The sequence below is a fragment of the Oryzias melastigma genome, linkage group LG15, assembly GCF_002922805.2.
Source record: "Oryzias melastigma strain HK-1 linkage group LG15, ASM292280v2, whole genome shotgun sequence".
NCBI lineage: Eukaryota > Metazoa > Chordata > Actinopteri > Beloniformes > Adrianichthyidae > Oryzias > Oryzias melastigma.
This window is the reverse complement of record NC_050526.1, coordinates 25073947-25097296: the sequence shown is the minus strand read 5'-3', so window position 1 is coordinate 25097296 and position 23350 is coordinate 25073947. Positions and strand designations below refer to the sequence as shown.

General features: G+C 36.3%; 1 protein-coding gene across 28 annotated transcripts in view; it reads right to left on the bottom strand.

Annotated features, from left to right (window-relative positions):
- The window catches only part of LOC112161706 (neurexin-1a), a 247571-nt gene that overhangs the window by 115145 nt on the left and 109076 nt on the right, over positions 1–23350 (bottom strand). For 25 of the 28 annotated variants that reach the window (XM_036215421.1, XM_024297065.2, XM_024297057.2 and 22 more), the window contains 6 exons: positions 22059–22085; positions 17780–17902; positions 16910–17291; positions 15278–15468; positions 14799–14972; positions 9906–10025 (listed from right to left, as the gene is read on the bottom strand). In XM_036215421.1, coding sequence (XP_036071314.1) covers positions 9906–10025; positions 14799–14972; positions 15278–15468; positions 16910–17291; positions 17780–17902; positions 22059–22085 — 1017 coding nt within the window. The remainder of the gene's footprint in view (positions 1–9905; positions 10026–14798; positions 14973–15277; positions 15469–16909; positions 17292–17779; positions 17903–22058; positions 22086–23350) is intronic. The other 3 variants (XM_024297074.2, XM_024297063.2, XM_024297073.2) reach the window with 1 other exon arrangement.

Genomic DNA, 23350 nt, shown 5'->3' with positions numbered 1-23350 from the left:
TTTTTTTTTTTTTTTTTTTTTTAATAAAACAAAAACAAATCTACAGATAATAGGTTGACCATGGGTTATTTTGCTGTTATAAAACTGGTCCGGCCCACTTGATATCAGACGGGTTGAACGAGGCCCCTGAACCAAAATGAGTTTGACATCCCTGGTCTAATCGTTAGTAAGGTATGATGCTGCATGTGAAACGTAAGGACCCATAATATATCCATGAGATCTCCACACAAGCTATGCTCTGATTGTCTAATTTATTCATTTCTAGCAGTCAGGCTGCACACAATGAGCCTGTACTTATCACGTGAACAGCACTAATGGGCTCCTTACGCAATGCACAGGGTTTGGGTTGAAAAAAGTAAAAATCCGCATATCTGTGTCTCGCCTACTTCACCCCTACTTACCCTTACGTATTGTACTTGCAAGACTTACATTTAACTGTTCCCTCCTCAACAGGATTACATTGTCCACGGTAATGATTCACAGAACAAATCTGATGGGAAGGAAAGCAAGATCTGACCCTCTCAAAATGAGAAGTGTCATTTGCATGTGCATGATGAATTATTGGTGTATGAACAGGCAAAAGCCTACAGCGAAACATGCAGTGTACATCTCTTAACAGCATGTCACATGCAGAATGCATCATGGTAGGACTCCCACTGTTTCTTTAGTGCCATGCTCTTTTTTTGTTATATATAAAAAGCCAGAGAGCTAAATGTGTCTTTGGAAATCACAGATGCGTGTTGTTACTCAAAACCTGCTGAAGCTCTGTTACACATTTTTCATGATTTGACCAGCTTAGCTACAAACGTATCAAGAGTCATGCCTACTTAGACAAAAAAACATCCCGTCTAAAATTTAGACAGTCCTTAGAAAGATTTGCCAAAACCATTCAGTCACGACAGCCATATCACTGGTAGTCACTTTGGCTAAGGCAGTGACTGATCATTGTGTGCCCTCCACATTTGCTGTCACTAGATAAGACGGTCTTTGATTAGTGCTCCATGTGAAATCTGTTTTTGTGGATAAAGCTTTTAGAAGGGGAGTGTGGAGTTCAAGGACAGTTGAGAAGCAGCAGTCACTCTAGTGAGGAAAAGGAAGGATTGCAGAAAGTTATAGATGATCCACTGAGTATGTTATGAGCATTTTCATTTGCTTGTATTATACTGTTATCAACCTTTTTAAAAGAGAGCACCTCGATTACACCATAATGTCATCAGCGTTTACATTCTGAAGGAGATAAAGGTGGCGGATTGGAAGTTTAAGTGTTTTATTTATTTATTTTCGTTTGTTCCATTTGCAAAAACTGAAAAAGAGCATCATTTTATAGAAAAGTGACTTCATTTTTATTGAATATTCTACATCTGGTGCCAATTACAAAGCTCTCCTGTTTATTGATATTTGTGAAGTTAAAATTTGAAGAAAAAAAAAACCAACAATAATAAGTAGAGAAGAATAACCAATTTCTTCCTTTAGAAACGTTTCTAAACTACTGAGACAAAAAATATAAATGTGTTTTTGTTGTAATGGTGACGAGTCACGTAAATGTATGGAAAATCTCCTTAGTTTCTGTGGTTTTGGATTCACTTCATATTGTTAATATCTTTTTGAAGTAAATAAAAATATCTTTTTGTTGTTTTTGCTGCTTTCTCGTGTCATCTTCCTGTTCATGTGGCTGCTTGAAGGGTGCAAAGTTCTCCTCTCTGACCACAACAGCTCAAAAACAGTTTAAAATTAGACATTTTCACATGAGATCTGTGTGGCAATGTCTTCTTGAAGTTGTTTTTATTTATTTATTTATTTATTCCCAGCAGTGCTTTTGTATTGTAGTCAACTAAATCTGTTTCTGTTCAAGTCAGTGAGGACACTCTCTTTGCTATGTTTGAGTTCTATTATTTGTGTCACTATTTGTTGTGCTGTTTGGTCTAGTAGTCAGGATTTCTAAAACAAATTCTGGAAAGACAGAGGAGCAGAATTTCTTTGTGTGTTTGTATTTATTTATTTTTTTCATTCCTTGAGCTGGGAGGGTGTTTAAGCCCTGCTGCTTCCCTGCTGCTCCTGCTGCAGTGGCAGTGCAGGCTTTGTGGACTAGCTCCTTTAGCTGTCCCTGTAAATGTCTGGATGTGATATTTGTGACTTTAATAATTGTTTATTATTTGGTTGGTTTACAGTATATTTTTCTTTTCTTTTTTTTTTAAATAAAATTACTATTTGGGGACATTTTTTTTCTCAATTTGTTTGCATTTTTTTGCCATTAACAGCAAAAAAAATATCTAAAATGTAATTAATTTAAAAGGTAGAATCTTCTATCGCCTCATCCGGTTGTGAGCATTTGAGTGCAAGGCAGCCTATTTTAGGATATTTAAACCTTTTGCCACAGCTCCCCTGGGTGATATGTTCAATAGCTCGAATTTATAAGATAGGTTAGTGTTAACACTGTCACTGTTTTTCCCGGCAGGATATTTAAGCTGTATCGGTAAGACTTTAATTAGTATTGTGTTGTTGTGAAACAACAGATTCTTATTTCCTGTCAACATGCCCCCCCAGGCAACCAATTAATCACAAACACCTCAAAGATTAGGTTTTCACCATTGGACTGTGATGAGTTTTCGGTGAGTTTGCTCTGAGAAGAGGGTAATTATGAAGACAACTGCATGAGAGTTATCTTTGTGTGACCACAGACAAGTAATAATCAAGCATTTTTGTGATGGACAGAAATACAAGTGTTTGCTCCAACTGGGGTTTAGTTGTAGAGAACATCTCAGATCTGTGCCAGGCTACACAAAAGTGGGATGGGTTTGTGAAACAAACTGGAGTACAGCGTGTCATCAGTTTTGCTCCTTCATAATTTGACTCAACAGCATGAAACCGCATGAAACACAAAAAAGACTGTAAGCACAATGAGGTCTCATAACCACGGCATGGCGAGTAAAACTCCAATTCATGAGCATTAAAGAAATCATCTTACACATTTAAGCCATCTTCACCATTTCCTGCAGAAATCCTTCGACTTAAACGATGTTACAGACATAATAATGCATGCTCAGTGGGAGAATGGAGACCCTGTTTCCATGCCAACAGCCCTTGCCCACAAATGGCCACAGCTTCCAAGCAGAGAAAACCATTTAAATTCAGATCCTCCATCAGCATAGAAAATTACTGAAAATAATCAGGTCAAAGAGTGACCACTCATATTGAGTTAGAGAAGGAGGAAGATTCACATGTGAAAGAAAAGGAGGAAAATGGCCGGGCAACAATAGTCTCCTTAAGCTGTTTATGCATGATAGCTGTAGTCAATCCAGTACATTTGAAAACTGCAGCTGCAGAATGTTTGTAATCTGGATTCAGATACACTTTAAACACCTAAAATGGACTGAAATATGCTTTACAGTTTAATATCAATATATAAAATAACATTATTATATTGGAAAGACACTTAAATGCACAATTATTTCTTTTTTAAGGAATTGCTGAATTCAAACATTGGAAAAGCAAACATTAAAAGCTTTATTTGGTATATTTTTTTCCATATATAGCTAACAGTACAACCATTTTACCCAAAGAAACTTGCTCCTTCAAGGTTATCCAGTTTTTAGTAAATTTAAGAGTTATAGTGACAGATGAGGTGTCCAGAGGACGGCTGTTTCCATGAAGCCTATTCATTTCTGATAATGGACACTTCGAAGGGCGTTGTCTCACTTACATCATGGACTTTAATCTTCTTATTTTTTTGGTTTAAGCCATTTTTCACAAAGAGAGCACTATTTTGATACATAGTGTGATGCGTTGTCATAGTAATGACAATAGACCCAACTGCAGTGAAGGGAAGTGGTATAAATGCTAAACTTTATATTAAGAGATACAAAGCATCATTTCAGAAAGAAAGTTCACCTCATATCCCTAGATTTTGACCAGATAATAAAACACAAATTTGTTTCACGAGACAAAGTCTACACATAGTTTGAATAAATATCCACCACCAAACTAATCAATTATTGCTTTAATAATACAACTATTTATACTAATTCTGTGTCAAGGAATTGGGTAAACAAGACAGGCAGGCGACAAACTATTTGAAATTAAAGGCCACATTGTAGTTGATATGGATGGAGCTACTGTCATGATAGACAGATAGACCTGTCAGATGTTCTGTCAGATAGAGATACGGCCATGTTCATTATGGCATCTGAGGGACAAATCTTCTCTACTTTCTTGTTTTTGTGATGAACTGTGGAATAACATTTGTCAACCTATGTTCCGAGTTTCTATTGTTCTGGTAACAAACCACTATTTAGGCCAGTACAATAATATAGAACATTAACCTTGTGCTAAATCGACAAAGTCTGACACGGTGAAGATAAAAAAAAAAAGGTTAAACACACTATTTTATGGGGTCCAGATGACCCCATGTTTAATGTAAACATTAAGGATAGCTGTCTTCTCGTATTCGTGCACCAACTTCAAGGTTTCCCCCCAAAATGTGAACATGTGTCGGTACAGGTTCTGATTCAAAATGCTATTTTAAATGGGGTAGAGAATTTTTTTAATGAAGAAAACCTTGAATTGTTCTAATAATCATCTAAAAAAACATGTTTTTCTTTAGTGACATGGAAAACAACTGAGCTGTGCAAACACTGAGTTAAGCTTTACACTCACTGTGCTGTAATTCTTGCAATCATGCATGTTCATTTCATGGGACTGACAAGTGAAGTGAATGCACAAATGCACTTAAGACTAATTCTCTCATATCTTGGGGCAAAATGTCGGCTCAAAGCTGGACGAAGCGTTCGATAGACATGTTGTTGAGATGCTTTCAGAGTTATAGATTTCTTTCACCGAGATGCATATAAAAACAGGACCATAGCGAAGACACAGATAACATTTCCATGTGATAGTCAGCTTTTTTTTTTTTTGCCATACACCCCCCTCTTGGCTTCACTACTAGTAGGAGCATCCACTTGAATTAGTTAAAAATGAAACTATTTCTGTCCTCGCATGCCACAGTATAAAACCATGCAGAGCACTTTATAAGTGAGGCTTTTAAATCTAGGGAACAAACAGTTCAGGAAATAAATGTTGCTTCCTCGATGGTTTAAATTTAAAGTATTTTTGTTTTTTTTTTTTTGATGATTTGATAAATTCTTGCTTGACCGACAACAAAAACTGAAGAATGCAGAATTTGAAAAAAAAAAAAAAAACTTAAAGATAAAGAAGAGTCTGTTTCTGAGAGCAACACAAGAAAAAAGCTTTTGAATTCAAGGGACATTTCCATGCTCTGTCACATAGCATAACAGCCTATCCTCAAGGTACAAAAGCAGACGAATAAGCACTGACCTACACTCATCGGAAATCAAGTGAGAGGGGCTAGTGTTTCCCCCCTGGCTAGAGACAAAGGAGCCTGGACCCAAACACAGCCTCCATTGTTGATATAATATTGACATGGCACTAATAGTTATGGTAATAAAACTGGGTGGAAGAGTAACCAAGCGAGACGACAATTGCGTGGAGGCCGAGAACACCCTTCGCTGTGGCCTCTGCAAGCCCTGCTTTAGTTCAGCAACAAACCCCATTTTGCTTGCCTCTGCAAATTACCCCGAGAAGCTTGACAATTCTGTACCAATTCCCGCAGGATACCGAGTGTGGTGTGGTGTGTTGGGTTTAACTGCCCTGAGCACACAGACACTCTCATGCATTTAATGTATAACAATCTTTAAATCCCCAGTGGACCAGCGGAGAAAACAACATGCAAGATGGTAATATCGGCTCCGATTCATGATTAATCTGTGTGTTTTCTGTCTGATTAACAGTATTGTGCGGTGTACTGTGGTAAATTCAAACACAGTAACTACACTCAAAAGCAATAATGCTTCACTGACACAGCTGTGGTTGTAGTGAAACTTTCTTTTTTTCTTGGTTTGAAAAGGTTAAAATGCTCATTGGAAGGATTACCATCAATTACTTATGAAAGTTCAACTTCACAGCATCTTTGTTCAGGAATCATCATTTAAAGACACACTGGGATCATCTATTTTAAAAGGCTCCCCCGCAGTCTTCTAATTATAATTGTATCATTTTTAGCCAAAAACAAAAAAAACTGTTTTGTTTTCAGAGCGACAGTAGTCCATTAGAAATTCACTTCCGATTTGTGGGTGGGACTGTTTGCACGGAACAACCCCGCCCCACTCCCCCTCCTTATTGCGGAAATACAATGAAAATGGCAAGCAAATGTTGGAGCTATCCAGATGAACAGTTTTGAGTCAGATGTCTGTTCAAACAAGGAAAACGAAAATGTACACGGATCTATTCGTCTACAAGTGGATAAATCTGAATGGAGCGGAAAAGAGACCTTAAGGCCCCGCCCAGAGTATCTTCTACGTTATTTTCAAAGGCCATTTTTATATCTGCTCCTGATTCACAACAATTTGAATAAAGAAACACAGTACATTACATTTTGAGCTTAATTTTCTGTGTTGAATGAATGAATCTTTTATTTTATTTCACTACTCCTTCAGGTGTACCAAAATGTTTCAGAACAAAGTGAAGACAGAAGAAAGCTTAAAATTAGACAAATTAAGAAGAAAATAATGATAAAAAAATCTTATAAAAAATACTAGGCTATATGTCCTCCATCATCAGGAAAAATGCCACAATAACATGTCAAAAACACCATTCTTATTGGAGTGGGTCTTTAAGAAGCAATGAAGTACAACCCAAACACGCACAGCCCCAGCCACATTTTCCTGCTCCAAAATGGCTGATGAAAATGCATCTTTATTCTTTAAAAAGGTAATACTGAAGTTATGTTATTCAAATTTATCCTGTTGACTAAATTTTAGGAGGCAATCCAGAAAATGTCTAAATGATGTGAAGAAAAAGTGGGGAAGGATGAAGGCGGAGTTTCATTTGTTTGTTTGCTGTTTGTTTTAACAGCTGTGTCCTTTCTGGGTCACTAGCAAAGTGTGTTCCGATTTAAGCTCTAACATCATTAGCATCACAAACAGCCAGGAAATAAATGCGCGCTGAACATCAAGAAGATCAATCATATTTTATTGTGCAGGAAAACACATTGGAGGATTTCTTTTTAGCTTTTTTGTGCCACACAACATCCTTTTTCACTCAGTTACACATAGTTTATAAATTCAGTGATGATAATAGACCCTATAATAACAACTTCAAGACTTCATGTGCACAAACAATGCCACATTTCCTGGATTTAAATTACTAGAAGGATCATCTTAAGGTGGATCATTTTTACAAAAACTGTTTTTATTATCTAACGTATCATTCCAAAAAGAAAAGGAGATGCTGTTTTCTTAGAGTGCAACTCACTCCAATCACAGATAAGAAACCAGTAAATGTTTTGATGCTAAATTATTATTTTTAGCACATGCAATGCACAATAACTGAAAGATGAAATATTGTTAAGATTTTACATTGTTGTGAGAAACGAATGTTTATTAGGTGCAATCTATATCAGGAAAAAAATGTCATCACAATATGCAGAGTTTAAAAGAAAACGATTTATTGTGAATGTGAACAGATTAAGAAAATGGTCATTAGCAATAGTATTCGATTATTGTTTTTTGCAAAATATAAAATCAGATTGATTGGATTAACGTCTAGATTGGTTGATTGATTTGTCGTCTTATCAATTCCTTCCTCCTTTCTTTCTCTGATCCTTTGTTTTGTTGGCTGAGTATTGTAGATTTCCCTGCAAATACAAAAATCTCCCTTTGAAGGTTGTTTTCTTGGAAAAGCGTTGCCCTGTGGCAAATTGCCTCCATTTCAGCTTATGTAAATTTACTGGGTGAAAAGTGATATTTTCTTTAGAGATGCCTCCCTTATCCCTCTAAAGCATGACGATCCTTCAACACAGATAAAGCCAGTGGCTGCTTCATTTTGCTTTTTTTTTTTTCTTTTTGTGCAAGTTCTCAGAGTTAAAGCTGTCTTGCATTGGTATTTTGAGAACCAGCTCAATTTATCTACACTGAGTGAGATTTCCTCAAGATTTCTTGTGGTTATGTATTGCATCTGTTGAGGCTTCCTGTTGACAAAGCTTTTGTTTGTCCAAAAATAATAAAATCGACTAAACAGACTAAGTAGGTGGACGACTGCTCGGATCTGAGAAGGCCTTGTGAGCCTTTAATCTCCAGGTGCTGCCATGAACTCTGTGGACCTGAGAGATTTGCATTCCTGACACCAAAAAAGTAAAAGGTGTTGTTCTTTTAACATACAAGCAAAGTTCATAGGGAGGCCAAAAACTAAAATATCCTTGCAGCTTAGTCACTCAACGCTGATGAAAACAGGAAGAAAGAATGGTAGAATAGAAGGAAAAAAGGGTTCAGAAGTTCAAACACCATGGACAGGAGAATCCTTTTAGTGGCACCATTGGCTGCAGATACGGTCAGTGCGTAAGGCTGTTGGGGAATCTAATAAGGTTTTAAAGCTGAATGAAGACGGGACCTTATCAAACTGGTAGAAGTGACACAGAATGCATTAACATTTCTGGTGCTCTGTTCTCTGACTTGTGTCGTCTCCAGATTACCCACTCCATCCCTTTCTCTTTAATGCAATTCAGGATTCTGTCTCTTCCACACTTACTGTGTGAACTGTAGCCGAGAAAATTAAAACAATCGAAAAGTTCCTGTCTGACTGTTAAAGAGGTACCCCCCCATCACTCCCTCCCACCCCCACCCCACAGCAGCTCAAACTTTTACAGGAAGCATAAAACCTCTTGTGGCAAAGAGAAGCTTTTTTTGTCTTCAGCAAACAAAATAGCACAGGAATTTGAAATTACATTTGTGGAACTGTGTGTGTCTAAAACAAATAATGACTTTATTGGACAAAGGTGCTTCCAGGATTAGCAGCAGCAGAGCACACATGTCAGAAACAAGGCATTTAAATAGTTTTAAAAGTTTTTAAATGTCTGAACATATTCCTGATGTTTACACTCTTGATCAAACTCTTAAGACCAGTTAAAAAAAAAATCATCCCATACCATGATTACTCCTCCACCATGCCACCTAGGAAACATTTCAGGTGGGATCTCTGTGTCATTCCAGTTTTGAAGTCATCAAGACCATCAAGGTAGTTTTTTTTTGTCTTATTAGAGAAGAGAACTTTGTTCCAGTTTTAAATGTCCCATGTTTGACGTTCCCTTGCAAAGTCCAACCAGCCAATTCTGTGGCATTGATGGAGGCGTGGCCTTTGAAGGTGGTTTTTGTTTTGAAGCAGATGCCTTCTGATCATTACTGAGAAACAGTAGGCGCTAGTGATTGTCTTAATTTGGGTCGAGGATTGTCCCATGTCTTAGCGGACACGGATCAGTGGCAGTGATTTTTTTTTTTTTTTTTAAGGTCTGCCACCTGAAGTTTTTGTTCAGTAACCCTCGAGGTCTTTAAAAAAAATCTAAATTACCATCTAATTGTGCCCAACCTCAGCAGCAATGGCATGTTGTGAGAGGGCTTGCTTGTGCAGCTAAGCAATACTGTTAATCAAAGAAAGTAGAGATTTTTTTGTCTTTGCCATCAGCAGACCTTGATAGAACAAGTACTTATTACAAACATAATGCAAATTCCAGTGCAAATTCTTGCTTTTAAAGGCTGTGATCTTGAACTTTTGATCAAATGATGAACAGTTGATGTTATTTACTTGATATTTAATACATTGGCAGCTAAAAATATTTGTTCCCTTGCTGCACATTGTTTTTTCTTTTCGTTTTGAAGCTCTATTTAGAACCTTGTTATGGTCCTTTTGTGCAAAATGCAAATTCTTAATTTTCTTAACTGGTGCTAGAGTTTTGTTAAGGAGTGCAACTCCTTTAATGTTCTTGACTGATTAACAAATCCATCAACTAATAAATTTTTTTAAAGGAGTTTACAGCTAAAAATGAAGGAAGAGAGCCTTACCGTCATTACACAACGGTCCTCCAAACGTGGTCATGCTGCAGTCGCAGCTGAACCCCTCCCACTGTTGAAGACACACACCCTGGTTGGCACACGAGTCTTCTTGGCATGTGGTGCTGGGGCCTGAATGAAAAATAAAAAACAGACAGCTCTGTTAACAAACCCCAGACAAAGCAGACGGATTGACTTATTTAATGCAGTGTTCAACAAATAACAAAAAAACACATGTTTTGGCAAGGAAGTAGACACATACCAAACATGCATTGTGTTACAGCTAGATACCTTTATAGTGGTTTATTACACAAACATGTGTGTTACCAAGCATCAGCAAATTGACTCAATTAAGGTTTAAGGGAATTATTACAATTTTTCTTTTTATTTTTTGCAATTTATTGAAATCTCAGGTATAATTAACTATTTTACATTTATATATAAACTTAATCAGAGTGTTTAGCGAAATTCTGGTTTGGAAATTAAGCAACATGTTTACTGATTGTTCGTCAACTAAGTGCTGCACAGATTTAGGTGCAAAGAGGATGTGAAGTTCTTTATTTTTATAAATCAAAAATAAATCAAATATGTTGTTTTTAGATTAATAATTAATCATTTAGATTAATCATGTTAAAAAAATAGATTGTGTCTTTTAATATACGGTGTAAAAATAATCACATATGTATATATATAATTTTGTTTTTATTTAATGCAGTGCTGCAATGTTTTCCCTGGAATCTTTCTTCTCCAGTGCTGGGAAATTCTTGTTTCCTCTGACTCACCTCAGACCCTATTACTCCTGAATCTACTAATTTGTGTTTTAAATGTCATTTCTTTGACTTCTCTCAGGTTCCTCTGGAGTGTTCTTCAAGCTTCTCCCTTTTTTTAACAGAATGTTGTGCAGCATCAGATGGGCAGGATAGTTGTGACAATCGTGATACCCCACAACTGCAGGAGAATCATGAAGAAATCATCAGTAAAAGCAGCCACAGCTAAATACCTGGAATATACCAGGCAATTTCTGAGAAATGACTTTAATAGAAGAACAAGATTGGAGCTATTTACAGCTGCACTCTGTCAAAGGGAGAAATGTAAGCTTCTCTCATCTAGACAAGAGAGGGCCTTCCAAGGTGGAAAACACCTCGGGATGTGGTGGGGGGTCATTGTGAAAAGACCCTGCAGGACTTCAAGGTGCAAGCGGCCAAACTGGAAATGACTAAACAACTGTTGTGGAAAAACAGCAGAGGATGGCTGCTGTTGAGTCCAACAGTTAAACCAGGAAGAAGGAAGCCTCACAAATGTAGTTATGGATAAAGAACATCGTAATTAAACACGGCTGGGTGGTATGTAGTAACTGGAACACTTAAGCTGTAATTCTGTACAACATCTAATAACCTGAAGACCCTAAAGATGGTAAATTATGCTGTTTGTTTCACATACACAAATAACGATGATGAATAAACTATCATTACAGAATTAACATGTTTGAGTTGTATAATTTAAAAGCAAGAGGTTGACTGACCTTTCTCACACAGTGGAGTAACCTGGTATGGCCTATTACATCGTAATTGTTGTAAAACAAAAAAAATAAAAGGGCTATAAAACTCAAATTAACTAAACTATAATTATATTTATGCCTGGCAAACTCTGTCAAGTGGAAATGACCAAGAAGGTTAATGTAGAGACTCAGAGCTAAAAGATCAAAGCTTTTAAGTACTTTACCATTTTTGTCACACTTCGACATCCAGATATTAATATATTACAAACACAGTTGAAGAAAAACATTTTTAAAATTAAGTTTTTTGTTTCAAAACTTAAAAGCTTTCTTAAAGATGAAATATACGGTGCATATTTTGCTGCAAGCCTGTGACGGTAAAGTATAAATGTCTTATTTAAAAATTAAACCTCTTAAAATTGACTAAACTGTTTTTATTTATTTATTTTTTTTATTTATTTATTTTTTTATTAATCAAATAAAATGTCTTTAAGATAAATGTGCTAATGTATAATTGTACCTGTAGGGCATGACTTGATGGTTCAATATTCTCCTAAAGGTGTTTTTGGTTGAACATAGAATTTTGATTCATCTTTGGGAGGTCAGTCACATACTAAAGCTCAAAAAGGTGTTTTATTATCATTCTTATTTTGAATATATAAAAAATCATGTTGTTTTTATTTTTGCATGATGCAGATTTGTCTCATGTTTCCTCAAAAGGACTCTGAAGCGGACTGAATTTTTGACCAGACCTTTACTTATTTTTAAAGCATACACACTTGAAGAACATCTGGGCTGCAGTTCCTTTCCATATTGTTATAGCTTCTTTTATATAACCTCTATTTCACTGACTTTAATCGTCTTTTAGAAGGGACTTCTATTGACTGTCATTACTTAGATGCCGGACCAAAACGCAAAAGTATGAGAGGAGCAATTTAAAAGATGAAAACACCTGAGTGACGGAATGGTAAAAATAGGGGATCAAATTAAGTAAAATAAAAATGAGGGAAATCTGAAAAAAAATAAAACAGCTTTGAGGTGAAAAAAGAGCAAATCAAGACAAACTCAAAGGTTTTGCAGATACAACAAGAAAATGTCTCAGAAAGAAATATAACTTATTAATTTTTTTATGACAGCAAAAAGGAAAATGCACAATTTAATCTCTTAAAGGGAAGAACCTCCTGTTCAAAATGTATCCCACCTTAGACGTGTTAATTCAGTGCTAGAAGCAAAAAAGGCAGTGTGAAAAAACAGTTTCCTGTGGTAATAGTTGAAATAAAAAAATAAGATTCCATGGAAAAATATATATTTATAAATACATCACATCTAAAAGTGTTTTTACACACAAAAAAAAATCCATGCAGAATAAAAATTTGTGGTTCATTCTAAAAGTCATGCAAAAAATAAAGCACAAAATACTCAGGTGAAAAGAGAGAAAAAAAGAACATCAAGAATAAGGTCATAAAATTGTCATCTATGTTGAAATAAATCCACGAGACCCATAGATTTTGACACAAGATGGTGATATTTGTGTTTCCATGGAACTTGGGCCATTGCCCATGGCATATGGGTGAACGGCAATCATCTTGTTCAGAAACGTGGAAATTGTGGGGGGTAGAGAAGGTGGAGAGGTGAAGGGCAAAGGTGTTGCAGACTCATACAGGGAAAGGAATTAGAGGCTGTGGATCAAACAGACAGCGCTATCTACCTTGCAAGTCAGCTTTCATCAATGCAACTTTTGTCAGCAAAAACAATGGAAAAGAAAAAAAGGCATAGTATAAAAAAGTTAGTAAAAAGGCACCAAGAGGGATGAAGAGAAACAGACTATAGAAACTGGGAAGAAAGAGGGAGGGAGGGATCCTTGGCCTCAGAAAGAACAAGAGGAAGAGGGGGAGTGTTATGTCTAGTGAAGGTGAGGTGACATTAAATCAGAGTATAACAGCAGCAGCTACAATCCATATGGCAGCAATGAAAATCATTAAAAGAAGTAGTTATTTAAAATGTTTGGTAAAACTCCTGCCTCATTTTTATATTTTATTTATCGATCATCCATCTACCTTCCATTCTTAATTTCTTACAGAGGTTGCTGGGGCCCATGCATCTACGAGGAGATGTTTGCCACTCCATTGCAGACACACTTAACTGACTGATAGGAGAACTGGACTAAGCGAGTGTGACCTCACCCATAGAAATGGCGCACGCCCGGTTCCATAGTGATTAAGTCAACAATACGGATGTTGTCATGTTGCAACAAGAAATCGTCAATAAACAGTGATTGGTCTGAGTTGGTCTGAGTCAACATTTCTATGGCAACCACTCTCGCCCAATCAGGAGCAAGCTTGGTGGAAGTCCACACCCTTACCACTTGAAAGTGGGGCATGGAGAAACTGTCAATCAAATGTTTTGAATGTTCAATGTGAGACCACATACCAAAAAAAAAAAAAATAAATATGAGTACTACTCAAAGAAATCTTACAAAACAGTAACAAGAATGGATACGCTGAAAAATCCAATGATTGAATAATAGTTGTGTATTTCTCAGTTGAAGTCAATGGGATTTTAGTTTCTTGGAGCCAGCAGGTACTTCCTGTTTGGAGCATGAGAAGGGAAAGATCCTCCAGTCCAGTCCTCCACACAGAAAGAAACCACCCAGGACTCAAACCACCACCTTCTTACTGTGAGGCAACAGTGCTAACTACACCACCATGCAGTCTCACATGCAACTCAATGAGTGTGCTTCTTTATTGTGAACTATCTCTAAAAAGAGACACTAGTGAGATCATTACACGAGGTCTAGTGCTGACTTGAGATGATGGAAGTGGAAGAGATACTAAATAATAAAACAGTAGATGAAATGTGAAATTAAACAAAATGACTAATGGTAAAAAAAATAAAATAAAATAAAACAAATATTGTCTCTGGGCAATTGATATAGACTTAGATATTTTACAGGAAAATGATATTCATGCAAGCAACAAAGATTTCATACATAATTCAAAAGGATTGCTTCTGGCAAACACTCAGATCCAGCAAGCATGCACAAAGTAAAACAGAATGGGGATAAAATGGAAAGTAACACTGGCAGAACAAATATGGCGAGGAGAATAATCAGATTAAAACCAAGTGAAACAGCAGTGTTTGCTTTTGTCAGAGCCTGATGTCTCCTAACAGATTATTAAGACATTTCATGGCTTGTGCATGACATGCCACTGGTTGCCAAGTGTGGGTGTTCTGTTTTTGTCTGTGTGCTCAAGGATATGTTTGAAAACTGAGCAGCACAGCATGGGGCTACATTATTGCCATGTTTTTCTTTCTTGCTTAATTTGTCTAATCCAATTGTACTGAAAACTGAGAGCATATATTCAGTTTATGCAAACTCACTCCCCTTCATGGCCACTGAAACTACTCACCTTCACATCCTCTCTCTATCTGTCCCACACAGTCCAGAGCGTCTGACATCAGATCTGGGAGGCGACCATTCAGATCCACTGATGCCAAACAACCTTGAAATCCCTCCTTGGCGTGCACCAGTTTGGGCAGCTCCTTGTACATGTCCTTAGCCACTCCACCAATGTATAGATTACCTGGAACAATAAACAACATGCTAACGCTGACCCCTAGTGGAAGTGAAGCAAAAAACTATTCAAACTACATGAAGTTACTCTGAAAAAGAGACTATAGATTTTAATTTTAGAAATAATTCAACAACATTCATCTATTTTTTTTTATTTTATATTATGCATTGTACAGGCTCTCTTTTGTACACTCCCTTAGCAAAATGTAGTAGACCTAAGGTTCATTTTATGGAGTACACTTTAAATTGTACAGTATTTGCCAGTTTTAATTGGCATTCGGCTGTAATCTACTAAATCAAAGGTTACACACTGACCCTTCAGGTCCAGATTCTTGGCTCCTGTTGTGGTCTGCGTGGTAATCTTGGTATCAATCTTGACCGTGTGAAGATTGTTTGTGTCCCTGGAGATGATGACATTGTGCCATTGGTTGTCACTCAGGGGCTTGTTTGAGTTGCCTTTGATCAGGTGCGCTCCGTTCCCCAGGTCAGACACATAGTGAAGGTAGCTGAAAGAAAATGATGTTTTGTGTTGTAATTTAACTCTCAGAGGACTCTTGAAAATAATAAAAACAATAAAATTATTTTCACCTTAAAAACTATTCTATAGATATTGATCATAAAAGCAAAAGAGGAAAATGGCCTTTTAAAGACAGTATAAAGAAGTGGAAAATGTGTATATGAATGAAAACTTAACTATATTAAAAAGCTAATTAATATTATTATAAAAATAAAAAAATTGAACAATTTAACCTTAAATTATTTGGATTGTGGCCAATTTATCACTTTGATGGTTATAAATGTAAATGTGTTTCTCCACATGTAGGAATAAGAGGTATATATATATATATATATATATTTTTTTTACTTTTTCATTTGTTCTTATTTATTTTTGTACTTGAGGTTTCACTCAAGATTTAAAAGCATGGGAATAACCAAGAGCTCTTTAGAAAACATTCTGGCATGTAGGGGCTAAGACAAAAAGTCCAAACATACTGCTTTAAAAGCTATGATGAACTGTATTCAGTTTAAAAGTCAAGCGCGTTGGGTTGTTGTATTATTAAAACACTAACACTGGTGTGTGGAGTCCTGAACAAAACTGTCAACAGTTTATGGCTTTTTTTGTTTAATATACGCAGAATAACACATACAGTACCAATGGGTATGTCTGTGTCATGAATGTATGGTAATATATTTTGAAATCTGTCCAGCTTTACAAGAGTATTCAATGAATTCCATTACGATGAGTCTGATTTGATAGTAATTGATAAAGTTTAGTTTACCCAAGCAATTTGGGTAAATGATGTTTGAAATAATTGAGTACTGGAAAAAGCCTTAGTCACAAATACCCTCACAGGTGGACGTGGGCTGTCGCCGGGTAAAAAATGTCAAAGCGGTATGAGGTCACACAGGTGACTTGCAGGAAATATCCACTTGGTGAGCTTGTAGAGCCAAAATGTTGATTTTATTTTTAACATGGTGTGAACAACAGGTTGTAGTGAACACTTATACCAAGAAAGGTCGAAGTACAAGTGTAACACGAAGTGTGTGATTAAGTAATTAGAAAAGAACACAAGAAGGGAAGTTTGTGTTGGCATCCCACGGGCATTTACGTATCTCATGCACACCCCGTGCGTGCAGCATTTGCACGTGGTGAGTAAGGAGCCACCTCTTAACCTTACTAATGACTAGAGAGCGCAGTCAGGGTAACATACGACAGCATGACCTGTACGTCATATATGAGTACAACTTTCAAATACTTCAAAATACACATAGCACAGTCACGACAATTGTACATTCCATTTTCATGACTTAAGGCTGCTGCATGAGCCCTTTAAGATTCACCGCTACAACCCTCTACGGGTCTGGACACCCACATCACCTCTATGGTTGTGACTAAGGCTTAATATAAATCCTAATCAGAGCTCACTCTCTCTAGTATGCACTCACCCTTTGACAAGCTCCACAACAATGAAGTCATTCCCATCGCCGCTGTTGTACAGGATCAGGCCGTCTGGGGAGGTGGTTTTGAACTGAAAGAATAGGTGCATGGAATAGTAGGCCTGCAGAGTAGTAAGCGTTACATAGCTGGAGCGCGACTTGAAGGTGACGGGATCGGCTATGATGTTCTTGAAGCCAATCATGGCATTGAGTTCACAGTAATCAATGTCACCGTTTTTACAAAGGTCTATGTAGGACATGCCATTGAAGGAGAGGCTCTGGAGGTGGCCAATGAAGTTGGAGGGCACTGTGGACATGAAGCGCTTCTCTGTCACAATGCCCGTCTCAATGTTATGGAACTCCAGCTGGGTGTGGTCACCTGCCATTTGACCTTTGATCCGCAGAGTGAGGGAGGAGAGAAGTTGTTAATGGACAGGTGAAGGGACAATGCTGTCTAAAAACACAAGAATCCTCTCATTGATGACTGACATGCTACAGTTGCTGCAATCTTATCTCAAAACATCAGCAGTTACAACAACTGTTTTTTTCTTTTCTACAACTAAAACTAAATAAAGGCTAGCTTTAAAAATGTGTGTTAAATAAAAATATATAATTGTAAGAACATACACCTCATTTCAATCACAGCTCTGACCAGTGAGCTTCAGTACATTAAGAATTGATCAAACACAGAACTAACTGAAGCCTTTCTGACAGACGTTGAATTACATTGCAGTGCAGCACTTGATAGACTGTGAACAATGTCAAGAAAAACATATTTCTATCCTTCATCAACCATGGGAGCCAACATTGAAAAAGAAGCATAATAAAGTTATTTGTTAAAAAAAAATTAAATAAAGTCTTATTCCCGATGAAAAGTACCTTCCACAGGTGTAAGATCGTCTACCGTCAGTTTCAAACTCTTGCCTCTTCTGAAGACACGTACTGTGTGCCATTCGTTATCATTGAGATTCTGACCCGCAAAAATGGTCTCTGGACCTTTGCCTGCAGGACAGTTGGTTAGAGCAGTTAACAGGTATGCATGAATACACTGGGATGACAGAGAGGGTGAAAAAAATAAAAATACAGGAAGATTTAAAGAAAGAAAAGCTAAGAGAAAGACAGAGTGGATAAATATGGTCAGAATCAGACTTTTTTTTAAATAAAAACACAAAAATAGCCAATAAAAAGACAATATTTCAATTTGTAGTATCATTAGACATCATTGTCATTAAATAAGCATTATCTTTAGCTCTTTAAAATAAAATATTTAAGTATAAATGCAAATATTTGAATTGATTTATTATTTTGTCTGTAGACTTGTATTTTTCTAACCACTTGGTGGCAGCAAAGGTCTACTAAAAGGATGGGAGTTAGGAACTTCAGTTTTCCATTTTTCCTATTAGCTATATAAAAAGAAAAAAAAAAAAGATTAAAATGTTTTTGCTGAATAGAATAAATATAATGCATTAACAGCAAATCCAGCCATTGTTTCAACAAAATACAGAAAATGACTTTATTTAACCTGCATGCTAACAACTGCACATATTTCTTAAAAAGCTATTGGAATATTATAAACTGTTTTAACAAATTTTGCAACAACTTATTAACAAAAAACGTTTTCAAAATATCTTATATAGATATATAGCAATATCTTAAAGTTCAAATGCCAAAAATCCAAAGCCAAATTTGTGATATTTTCTATTAAATGGACTAATCAACTAACAGACCAAATAATAAAACAATAAATGAATATTTCAATTAAAACATGTCATCTCTGGTTCAGCTTGGCAGCTATTTACTATTTTTTTCAAAATTCTGAATCAACTTTAGAGCATCTTTAAACTGCTATGCCTTTGATGCTCCATTGCTTGGCACACATAACAAAACAGGCCAGTGAGGACACACTGCTGCAACAATATTAAAATCTCCTGGGTCCAGATACCTTGCCTGCTGCACAGAGAATTTGAGACGTGTTCCAGGTTCATTTGCCTCAACCTATTTATTGTCGTTTATTTCCTGCTTTTTTGCAATCTTCAAAGCTCCAGTGCAATGTGTATGCAAATTTGAGGATGCCAAAGTAGTGGGACACATTCAATCTTAGAGGCACAGTTCTGCTTTGTAAGCACTAAATACCAGGGCAGGATTGAAACCAGATGACTGGCGAGGGATTAAGGAGGAGAGATATGAAATAATGGGATGGAGTTGGACTTGAAAGCCTGCTTGATCTTTGCCTTCCATCATTCTGTCCTTGTTGCTTTCCAAGGAGGAAGAAAGGGGGGGAAGAAGAAAGGACGGGAGAGGCAGGGAGGGAGTATCAAGACGAACATTTCTGCACGTTATCTACTATATGTGTTCGCCTGCTGCCGGTGGCGGGGGTTGTGAGCAAACCACAGGGATTTAGGCCTCCAGTCCACAAGCTGAATGCCCCAAATGCTGCGGTGAATCAACAGTGCCGGCCTCCCTGACCTTCCTTTGACACAAGAAAAGCAAAAATATAAAAGGGCTGCATCATCAAAAGATGTGATTATCCACCCAATCAGCTCGGACGGTCAGATACTGCTGCTGCTTGCTTTAACAGTGTGACTCGCACAGGTAGAGGGAGGAATAAATCAGAGCCAAAGCTGCTGACCATATCACCCCAATAAAGCCAAAGCAGACATCACGTGGTGATGTCATTTATAACAGGGCGACCTATCACATCATTTTTTTTTTACATCTTTTACGTCAGAATCATACGAAACAGTGACAATTAAATATGTTTAAAAAAAAGTGTAGTTTCTGATTAAAAAAAGGAATCTGAACTTGAATATAAGGAATCATTGTTTAGAAATAACATATGGGGAATAACACTTCTGCTGCAAACTTGCCTCCCTTTAGTATTTTTACTTAAAAATGAAAGTACATAAGAAATAAATTCTGGTTTCAATGGGTTAATTTTTGGGCTACTTTTGATTGCCACTAACCAAAATGAACAAACAAACAAAAAAAGTTGTCAATTTTACTTTAAAATCCCAAAAGATTCTAAAGGGTTAAATAAGGCAAGTTGACAGTTCATTGTCTGCCTTCAATATAACATTTTTAAACTGTTTATTCAAAACGTGTAATCTCATAATTGCTTGGATAATAACCAGCATAATGGAGATATAAATGACATATCCAGACTAGGCTTTAAAGACTACACAGAATAAACTGTAATATAGGGTGTATTAGACTCTTCTGCTCTATAAAAAAACAAAAAAAAAAAATTCAGGACTTTATCTTTCCTTAAAGGTTGCAGTTTATTGTAATAAGAGTAATTTACATTCTAGAAAAACAAGCAGATATGTCACAAGAGTTTTTTGTGCTAAAAGTTTTATTCTCATTCAGTGCTTGTTAACAGCATAAGTCAAAGTGGCACTGTTTTCTCCTCAGACGGCTCTGGGCCGCCCCAGGGACTTAAGGTCCTAATTGACAGTGATGTGTTCTTTTGAGTCTGTGTGGAAATTCCGCATCCACTAAGCTGACCGGAGCAGCGGCGCCTGACAGGACACATTAACACTGAAAATAAGGCGACAAAAATTTCAACCTTGAAAAAAGTGAATTAAATACTAACTCTTTACAAGTAAAATCACATAAGCCTTGAAGCTCTTATTTAAAACCTTCAAGGAATTTTTTTCACAACATTAATTGAATGACCGAAGCACTTTTGCCTTTTAATGATAGGATTTCCATATTGCAGAATCAAATACTTTTATATTTATCTTTTTATAATCAACTAAACATCTGAGCAAAAATAAGTGATTATGTACAGGAGGCCAGAAGGACAAATTTCAATCAGTTTTATCATGACAACGTTTTAAAAAACTGCTGCTCGTTTGACTATCTACGCTCCCTGAACATGCACAGATTATGTCTTCACACCGCCTTCATAGAGCAGGAATGACCTTTTGAAGCATTTGACTGAGACAATTAGAGCTTTTTATCTGCATACACAAACAAGGATGAGATGCAGGAAGCATGAAGGATGCTATTTAGCATTTAGAAAGGTGTTAAGAAGCGCCGGCTCACAGGAGCATGTTAAGAGGTCTCATTATGTGATTGTGTGCGGGGGCATTTTGTTGTGTAAGTCTCCATTTTTGATCAAGCAGTGACCTTCAGCACGGTTACACCTACGGACAGTGAGACCCAATCTGAGCGTTTGCAGACGAGGATTTAAGCTCATATATAATATTTGACACAGTCTGGTAAGTCATTATGGAGCTCGGACTTTTTATTTCCTTTTTGTGTTTGCCGCACAATCGTTAGACAGGGAAACAAATCTTGTATTATAATCCCTGAGAGGTTATTATGAATTAATTAGTGTTCCTAAAAAATAAATGTCAGGCATATTTACCGCTCAAAAAACTGCAGTGTAAGATCATTTTTAAAACTTTTAAAAGAAATATATGCAACAAGAAAAAACATAAAAACTTCTGTTCATAACACAAGATTTTAATTTACTCTTCATTACTTTGGAAGTGGACAGTACCCTGAACTACCACCAGATTAACACATGTTTTTAAATAGTCAGCTGCTTCAAACAATTGACAAGGTTATTCTACTTCACAGCTTTTGATCTATGATATCAAGGACATTTTCCTTTTCTTTTTTTTCCTAATAGACCCTCTCTGGATGGTACCTTTTTTTTTTCTTTTTTTTGTCTCTGCTGTTAATACTTTTTCTGCTCTGTATAACAGGTTAATGACAATAATAAAATCACATTCTGTATCTTTCGTATGCGTTGAAATGGCGTTTTCAATTTACAACTGGCTGGAAATACTGAGGAAGATGAGAGAAAACAAAAAAAAAAAGCAAGGGGATTGGATGGAGAACCTTTATGGCACTTGTGTTGATAGTATTGTTTTAAATGAGCCTGAAAAAGGTTCATTAATTAGAAAACTTGTGTCGAATAACAACTGACTGATGTCATTAATTCACTCATTTCATTTTCTTTCCCCTCTGGTACTAACACTTCACTGTAGACATCATTGAATTGTTTTCAATCAGCCTTTAAAAATGTAGTTTTTAAAATAATAATAATAAAAAAAATCTTATAAAATCACAGTGTGAGAGAACATAAAAAAACTGAGTTAGAGCAAGAGAGGAACATGAAGTAGAAGGTAGATGAACAGTAACTTACTGGTGGTACAGTTAATCCTGATACAATCTAGATGGGGAAGAATAGATGAGAGATAAATTCATCTTTCAACGTTCGAGCTGCAGACATCATTAAAGCAGACAGTCCACCCCTCTGGGGACACACACACTGACGCTGCCCATCCTCTAATGCTCTCAACCATACCATCCAGCTGCAGTGGTCTGATACAAACACTGCAGTGTTCAGGTGCCAGAACAACAAAGTTTTCTGCAGCAAAGTAGAAGTCAGCATCACATCGAGCAGGAATTTACTTTTTTTTATGTTATTTGTTAACTTTTTTTTATTTGAAAATGATATGAGAGCATTGGAATTTGGACAGAGTCATTCAGGGCCAACTGGAAGGTGTTCCAACTCTCCCTTGTTTTGTCCCTAAATCTGAGTAAAAATGTAATTACCATGAATTTTAGTCGTATAGTTGTGTTTTCATTTTTTTTTTTTAATTATTTTTGTGTCATTTATACCCCAGGTATTTAAAAAAAAAACAAGTCTGAAAAACCCTTTGGACTACCGAAGAAGGAATTTAGTTATTCAGACATTGAAGTATTTTATACTTTCATTTCCAGTTTGTGTTTTGGGAATAGCAAATTCTAGTAATAATATATATATATATATATATATATATATATATATATATATGTATATATGTATTTTTTTTATTTGTTGGGGAAAAATATAAAAGTTAGCTTAAAATATTCATACTTTAGCCAAAGGTCAGTCATTTTATTAATTATTATATTATATTATAAAAAAAGTAGATGAACTATTAGAAGAGACCATGAGAGCACCTTTTGATTTTAAACTTTAAATTTAAACTCAGTTTTTAACCCCAGATAAACAGAACACATGTTATGTTAAGCATTTTTTATTAAAAATCAAAATGCAGGGTCGTAATTATTATATGCTTTAAAAGTGTGGTTGGATAAGTTATTTTGAATCATTTTCTGTGCAGGATGTGCTCACCAGTCCTTCACAGATCTGTGAAGGAATTGTGTCTCCGCTTTCTTTACAAATTTGCTTCAGCTCAGGGAGGTGTGAGAACACTTGTGTTCACACTACCTGAAGCTCCTGCCACTACCATGACGTACTGACTTTGACAAGGTCACTTCAACAACTTGATTCATCTCAATTCATTATGTTGATGTAATACTTGTCTTGTTCTGTCACTTGTATTAGAATCAAAATTCACATCTATATTGGCCTTCGCTATGACATGTTTTTAGCTGTCTACAATGACTGGTTTCACTAAAACTTTTTTTTTTTTTCCCTTTGACTTT